The sequence below is a fragment of the Thalassophryne amazonica genome, chromosome 5, assembly GCF_902500255.1.
Source record: "Thalassophryne amazonica chromosome 5, fThaAma1.1, whole genome shotgun sequence".
Taxonomy (NCBI): Eukaryota; Metazoa; Chordata; class Actinopteri; order Batrachoidiformes; family Batrachoididae; genus Thalassophryne; species Thalassophryne amazonica.
The window spans coordinates 64,588,546-64,597,174 of NC_047107.1; the positions used below are offsets into that span (position 1 = coordinate 64,588,546).

The window sequence follows — 8,629 nt, forward strand, 5'->3', positions numbered from 1 at the left end:
ATATGTGAGGAACAGAATGTGCACTTTGGAAATGACTGGAGCTCAGCTTTACGTCATTACAAACTGAAAGGCTTGTCTGCTGTCCCACGTCTGCGAGCCAGCTACTGAGAGATGAGCAATTTAACGGCAGGGTCATTAAATACTGTTTTTCATGCGGGAGACATTCAGTGTCAGCCTGAAAAAATCAAACTCCATTCTAATTGAATTCACTGATTGTCGAGATGGGTTTTAGCAGAGTAAGGCGATTATTGTACATTCATAATCTGAAATGTTCTTCTTATTAAACATTAGTAAAGCAGCACAATCACTGTATTTGATTATATTTTAGATTTGCACCACAGCAGTTTCCAAAAGATAAATCACAAGATGAAACAGTGAAAAACATATAAGAACAATGTGATATGTGCACTTTCTTAATTAAAAACACACCACGGTGCATTTCAGCTGTGTGCACAGTAAAATCACCAGTGTTAATTTAACACTAACACTGTCAGTGTTAAATTAACACTGCCAGTGTACATATTCCTACTCTGGTCAGACAGGGGCCATATGTTCACTGTCAGTGTTAATTTAACACTGGTGATTTTACAGTCTGGAAATGAAGTAGTGCTGATAAACGTAAGACAAAATAATAAAATATAAAATAAATAAATAAATAAAAGATAAAATAATGAAATCATTTTTAGGCTTCACTATAAACACTGTCAGCGCTCACTGAGCTGATAAAGACAGCAGGTAGTGTTCCAATTAAAGCAAGATTACAGCTGAAACAAACTGTCAGACTGAATGCATTGCAGAGTACAGTTATATGCAAATGTTTGAGAAGGTGTGGGCTTCTCAAACTCAAATATATACACACACATGTATGTACGTATATATATATATATATATATATATATATATATATATATATATATATATATATATATATATATATATATATATATATATATATATATATCAACTCAATCAATCAACTTTTTTCTTATATAGCGCCAAATCACAACAAACAGTTGCCCCAAGGCGCTCCATATTGTAAGGCAAGGCCATACAATAATTATGAAAAACCCCAACGGTCAAAACGACCCCCTATGAGCAAGCACTTGGCAACAGTGGGAAGGAAAAACTCCCTTTTAACAGGAAGAAACCTCCAGCAGAACCAGGCTCAGGGAGGGGCAGTCTTCTGCTGAGACTGGTTGGGGCTGAGGGAAATATATATATATATATATATATATATATATATATATATATATATATATATATATATACGTACATATTCTATTTCTACCTCATTTCTTATGTCTTGTACTGTTACAAGTATTATTATTATTGCTTATCTTGCACACACTATTTGATGAACATTTTCCTCTACTTGCACCCACCCTGTGTGTTTTTTTAAGAGCTGACATAACATGTGAATTCCTCCTCTGTGAGATCAATAAAGTTTATCTTATCTTTCATGCATAAACAATTTTATTACAATAAAATAAAAAAAGAATAATTAAGGCTTATCTATATTAAATTTCTCCAATTATTATCTGTAAATGCAGATAATAATCTCTACAATTTAATATTTAACATGAATTAAAAATATTAAAGCCAAAATAATGGAATGCTTAACCTTTACTATAACATAATTAAATCATCCCCTTCACAATACTAACCTGTTTCTTCAGGGAAGTAATCAGATAGATGCACAAACATTAACAAGCCACTGGATAGGTATAAGCCATCTCCCATAACTGATTTTTGATAGCAGATTGTCTATGATTTTGGAAAAAAATCAATCACAAAACCTGGATCTCCAATCAGGGCCTGAAATATGGTGGCAAAGGTGGCAATGGAGAACACTGTGAGTAATTGGGAAGGTTTAAAAATATGTTTTCAAAAGATATCAAGATAAATACTGATCCAACAAAATTGAATAATTGGATTTAACTGGTGCAGCTTGGGGTAAACACGCAAAAAAAGTTGAACGGCAACAATCAGCTTTAATATGCAGTAATCAGGACCTCCCGTTCTCTGAGCAGAAGCCTCCTTCTGGTCCTCCTCAGCAACATCAAATCCATGAAAAGCATGCCATGCTCTTCAACAAAGACATTTTTGAGATTTTACCTGCTATATTTTGCTTTTTGGAAGTGTGGAAAAATGCAGAAGTAGAGTTCAATTACATGAAATAAAAACAGTATGGTAAATCTTGCCCAGTCTCACTTTTTTTTCCCGCCCCATTTTCATGTGACAAATTTTTAAATTTTGCTATTTATAATCCTCCCCTACTCCTAACTGTAGCCATAACCATATAGCGTAAGTGTGCCCTCCCCAAACCCTAATCATAACCCCCCTACCACCCCACCCCACCCCACCCCACCCCGTCACAAAATAAATTTGTGCTCCTGTTCACGAAAACTGCCCCATTTTCGTGCCCCTGCCATGAACCCATAGCTTAATGTACTTTTTGTAACCCAGTCTGCTGTGACACTGGGTTGAATCTGCCTGGAGTAGCTCAACATAAAAGAAGGAGACAACTAAGGGAAGTCACCAAAAGGAGTTACTGGCATCTGTGGTTGTGATTAGAAAGTCTGCACTCTGCAGAGTTTCTCCAATCACAGCCACAGAAGCCAATGACTCCATTAGAGTTGTTAGGTTTTGGCGGCTTTTAAGAACTGCCATATTTTGACAGATTTACCACATCATATCATCTGTATTTCCTAAATGTTGATGGTAAAGTCCAACATGTATTGACTGACTTGGAAATGTTCATGTGTCCACCTTCTGACTTGAAAACTGGCTGTAAAAGTGAGGATTTATTTGTGTTGTGTGAAGGGCAATCATACGTATGCATTCCATTGTTTTGGTTTTAATATTTTTGCTGAATGAATATCAAGTTGTAGAGATTTGCTTTCACTCTGAATTTAAAGAGAATCAGTTTTTTTTTTTTTTTTTTTTTTTAATAGAGATGTCTAAAAAAAAGAATACTTAAAAACTCAAAGTAACTGGCTATACTGACATTTTTGAGTTCATTCAACTTAAAAACATTTGTTAGATTTTGTGTTTTTAGTTGAGTGAATTCAAAAACAGTGCTACAGCTCACCGCCTTGAGTTTTCTCAATGTTGTTTCAGTGCATATTAATCAGCACTACACTTACTCTGTGTTGAAAACTGTACCACATGCAGTTACTCTGCTGTGCAAAAATCATAGGCCCTCCGTGTTCCTGTATAAATGTCTTTAAAAGTCTTTTTTTTAAATCAGTATGTCAGTAAAAGACTAAATTTTATTTTCCAGATGTTAATTTTCAAATTAAAACAAACAAAAGAACTGAATGTTTCATGGTATCTTAAAAAAATTAAGTATTTTTTAATCACTATATAGATTTGCAACAGAATACATGATTCTACAAAGATAATGAACACGTGATAATAATCATTGAATGATAAATCGCTTAATGTGACACTGGAGTAAAACCATGTGCTCATTCACCCAAAATAATCCACTTTAAAAGGTAAAGGGCAGTTGGTATGTGGTAGTAGCTTTTAATGTGTAGCACTCTTTGTCATAAAGGGTTTGACATAGAACTTTTTCATCATTTTTGTGGCATCATTCATTATGATTTGTTTACATGGCACCTCAGGGTTTTTTTAACACATGCTTTGTGATTAACCATACATGCTGCCAACGGGCAACACAGAAGCACTGAGTTGTAAAACTACACATTTTCTGATGTAAAATACATTGTCATCACAGGAGTGATCATTCTTTTCTTTTCTTTCCCTTTTGCGTAAATGTGCATTTGATTTTGTACCCAATTGGTGCTTCTATCAGTCTTTCAAATGAAGAGCAGCACGATCACTTTTTGGGCTCAGCATAACCATGGTACAACTCAAATGCATTTATGTCATAAGTGTTCGAAAAGTGGTTTATGTTGAGGTCTTTTAGAATTAGGCATCACAGTGTTATCAATCATTTGTGCGTTTATTTTGCGTTTCAGCAGAGTGCTGGCTCATTGAAACCGCTTCCAAACCTTCTCCAAGGCTGCCTGCTGATTAAAAAAATGTTTCTTTGCTAAACTGACTCACAATAAGGTCGTTTACTTTGCCAAATTGTGGCGATCGAATATTTTTAATTTGTTGTTTAAGTGCTGAGAGATAAATGCTTTAAGGACAGAATGAAGGGCAGTGCCATGAGTTTGAAATATTCTATATTTTTCCTGTCCTCTTGGATTGTGGCCAAACAGCACTAAGAAGTGTCTAATCTTCAAATATATATATTCAGTCAAAATGTATGTCAGTTATAAATAAATAAACAAATAAATAAATGAGAGCCGATTTTCTCTGCGCTCTGTTTGGATGCGCACGTCACATGTGCCATATTGGGAAGCGTCCGTTCTAATATTTAGACAGAATCCTATAACATAGATCCACGCACATGTCAGGCACTCGTGCACGCGTCCGCGTTCCAGACTTTGTCCATTTTGGTACAATGCTTTGCACCTTCTCCGCCGGTCTGCTTGTTGGGACTGTTGGAGGTTACACGTGCGTCCTGCCAATTGGCACCGTAAATGAAGCGCAATCATGACCCTATTTCATAATTAAAATAATGAACAGTCTGACACTGAAAAAGTAGCCGTGACCACTTCTTGTTCTTTAACAGATATATCTGTCCATTTTGCTATTATTTGAGCTATTTAATAACCACATACAAATTTTAAAAAAAAACCGCGTAATTGTGGTGACATTTTGTGACATTTTAGATGCGAGTCTGAAGCTTATGAGCGACACTCACATGTCAGTGATGTTCTCCATCTCCGCTTCGCTCTGCAGGATGGGGAAAGCCATGATACCTCGCTCCTGGTCCACGCAGGAGATCCTGGAGGCGCTGCAGGAGCAAGAAGACGGGCACGCGTCCGCGGACCCACGCGGACCCACGGAGCCGACTGCCACACCGACCACCACGATCCACCAGCACCAGCAACGCCACCGGCGCATCTGCACGGACCCGGAGCCTCTCCGCGGCGCAGAGACGGCTCCGCTCGCGGCTCTCAGTGCGCTCATTTTCGGGTACCAACTTCAGCTGAGGCTCGCTGAACAGCAGCTCCACCAACCCGGTCCAGGCTGGCTGTGATCGGACCAGCTGGCGTCCGCGGCGGAGGAGTTAAAAAAAAAAAAAAATCCGGTGGTGATAGTGATGAGGCGGACAGAGGCGACGCGCCTAGAAAAGCATCGAGTCCGACAAGGAGGCGGAGAGGAGTGTGCGTGAGACAGAGAGAGAGGGGACGCGTCCACAGTGACTGCTTCCCCCAGAACCCCCCAGTCAGTCCGTCAGTCAGTCAAAATCACACTGACACACTGACGGGTGCCGGGTGTGCCCCCCCTCCCCCCGTCTCTCTCTCTCTCTCTCTCTCTGATGCGCACTGGATCGACACAATGTTCCCTGTGTGTGTTATTTTCGACAGAGAGATGGGTGGTGGTGAGCAGACGCAGAATAAAAGGCAGACAGGATGGAAGAGCTGCGCGCGCGCTGTCGCGTGCGTTTCATCCTCATCTTCATCCATCCGCTCGTGAAGATGAGAACAAAGCGCACATGTGCCATGTTGAGTGTATCAAAAGAAGCGCTCCTTGCATTGCTGAAGGATCAGGTGCAGTATGGATGATGTGTTTACACCTTGCTCAAAGGAACCCTGGCATAACTGTCCTTGTAGAATGCAGCTGGAGTTAAGGTTAAAGGTCGTCATGTGTGACAGAGAAAGCCAGAGAGAAGGAAAAAGGAGAGACCGTGCAGCTTTGTAGAGGTCAAGGATGTTGGATAATTTGGTGGGGTTAGGTGGGATTCTAATCATTTAGTGGAAGGGCCACATCATTTATAAATGTGAATGCATGAATTTTCAAGTAAATCTGATGCATGCGCTGGTCATCACTTCACCACATCCATCACAACCACCCAGGCAGTTAACTAGTCCATCTTCACAGCTCCAAAGTATCCATTTGAAGCGTGGCCGTCCCCTTGGCTTTCTCTAGCCACTGGTGTCCTCAACACTCAGGCACATATATGTACTATGGTATTGTATATGGTATTGTAATTAATGGTGTTTTGAACTTGTGCTTTTATCATCTCTGTCTTTTATCAAAGGTAAAACCATTTTTATCTTTTAACCTTTCTGAACAAGCTGTGCACTCTTTTATTTAGAGTCCTCTGGACTACTGTAATGCACTTTATTTCAGCATTAGCCAAGGGGCTCTTTCCCGTCTGCAGTTAGTCCAGAACGCTGCAGCGCGACTTTTAACAGGGGCCTGGAAGCGTGATCACATAACCCCAATTCTTGCATCTTTGCACTGGCTTCCTGTTAATTTTAGAATTGATTTTAATATTTTATTGTTTGTTTTTAAAGCTTTGAATGGAATGGCCAATCAATACATTACTGACCTCCTACAAACTTACTCTCCAGCGCGTGCTCTGAGGTCTGAGGGCCATTTCCAGCTTGTGGTGCCTAAGACCAGACTTAAAACCAGGGGGGACAGGGCTTTCTCTGTGGCTGGTCCCAGACGCTGGAACACTCTGCCCCTCCACGTCCAAACAGCCCCCACAGTGGAGTGTTTTAAATCTTGTCTGAAGACCCACTTTTATTCTCTGGTTTTTAACACAGTGTGAGTTGTGTGGTCCTCTGTTTTATTGTTTGGTTTTTACTGTTTTTTTTATCTAGGTTGATTTTATTGGTTTTATCTTTTGTATGCTGTATTTATTTATTTCGGTTGATTTTATTAGTCTTTTTTATCTTTGCATGTTTTATTTATTTTCATTGTTATTTTACTTATTTTTAATTTATTTCTTATCTATCGTGATTCTATGTGCAGCACTTTGGAATGTCTTTGTTGTTAAATCTGTTATATAAAAAAAGTGGATTGGATTGGATTACTATCGATCATGTATAGAGATGGTACATGCTCAAAATGTCATGGCTGATGCTCCCTCTCAATGCAAGTGAAAGTCCTCATCATGGTCTCCTTAAGTAACTGCTCGTTTGACATAAAGTCATTCCAGCAGTACCCAAAGATCGTCTAAAGGACCCAAGTACCAAACACATCCAGTGGTTGCTTTAGGTCACTGGTTTGCATCCAAGTATCACAACCGTACACTAAGACAGGTAGCACCAGGACTCTTCTTCTCCTGCAGAGATATCAGCATTGCCAAACAGCTTTGTACTTACACAGTAAATGTTAATTTACACATATATTCCCAGATTATAATTCATTCAGTCATTTTCTATACCACTGATTCCAATTAAGGAACATGGGAGGCGGCTGAGTGCCAGTCCATCATAGAGCTAACACATCTAGACAAACAAAAGTATTGACATTTACTTGTACAGTCAATTTCAAGTCTCAAATTCACCTAACCTGTATGTCTTTGGAAGTAGGAGGAAGCCGGAGCAGATACAGGGAAACACATGCAAAAATTCCACACAGAAAGGACCAGGCTGGAAGTGAACCCAAGACCTTCTCACTATGAGGTAACACTGGTAACCACTAGGCCACCCAATGCCGTGTTAGCCTCTCAAATATTCATAATTAAACACAAAAGTAATGGACAATAATTCATACATATTCCACTTACTCATCAAACATCACAGAAAACAAGGTTTTGTCTGGTCCATCAAAAAAAGGAACATAGATAGTGGAAAGACATGTTAATGGGTTAATAGTTTCAATAGTGCGTGCATGCATAGTTAATTAAGGTGATGCTCACTGACAGCGAGTATCAGCCTTAAAGTTCATTTCATCTCTGCTGCTTGTTAGTGTTGTTCTTCAAAAGTTGCTGTTTGCCTTTACAGTACAATGTAAACTGTGGACAGTCCAACACGCTGGGACCAGAAAGCATTTTAGAAGATGCACAGATTTGAAATAGTTTTCACCCTGGTAGCTTAGCATAGCCAAGCAAGTCATTGTATCTTCCAAGGAAGATCAGAAAGGAAAATAACTTCCTGGACATTAGCTGAAATTTGTCTGTGTTTCTTGATGTTTAATATTAATAAACGATTATTAAGTGAGCATGAGGTCTGTACGGGAAAATATCAGACCGAAGTGTTGATAGTACAGACGGTCCGTGCGAATAACACAGAGGTGTGATATTCCTGTACAAGCCAAGCAATAATTTATTTATTATATGGCTATTATATATAAATACACAAGCTTCCGGGCTCGTAGTCAGTTCACTTCCTGTTGGCTTCACCTCCATGAAGAACTTGCTAACAGATGGTCCGGTCGTTAGCTGGTAAGCTTTCAATCTGTGTGTTTTTTCCGATGCTGTTTAGATATTTATGGAGTATGTTCATGTCCGACTTGGTTTTTCTAAATGGACTGCATTTATATAGCGCTTTTCCATCTGCATCAGACGCTCAAAGTGCTTTACAATAATGCATCACATTCACCCTGATGTCAGGGTGCTGCCATACAAGGTACTCACTACACACCGGGAGCAACTTGGAGATTAAGGTCCTTGTCCAAGGGCCCTTAGTGATTTTCCGGTGAGGCTGGGATTTGAACCGAGGATCCTCTGGTCTCAAGCCCAACACTTAACCACTAGACCATCACCTCCCCTTTTCTAATTGTGTTTTTAGCTTTCTGGTTTGTATCATAA

General features: G+C 39.4%; 1 protein-coding gene across 2 annotated transcripts in view; it reads right to left on the bottom strand.

Moving 5' to 3' along the window:
• The window catches only part of ntrk2a (neurotrophic tyrosine kinase, receptor, type 2a), a 274,950-nt gene extending 269,880 nt beyond the window's left edge, over nt 1-5,070 (bottom strand). For both annotated transcript variants that reach the window (XM_034170439.1, XM_034170438.1), the window contains exon 1: nt 4,781-5,070. In XM_034170439.1, the coding sequence (XP_034026330.1) occupies nt 4,781-5,049 (269 nt within the window). In that variant the 5' untranslated portion in view covers nt 5,050-5,070. The remainder of the gene's footprint in view (nt 1-4,780) is intronic.
• Between the last annotated feature and the right edge of the window lie 3,559 nt (nt 5,071-8,629).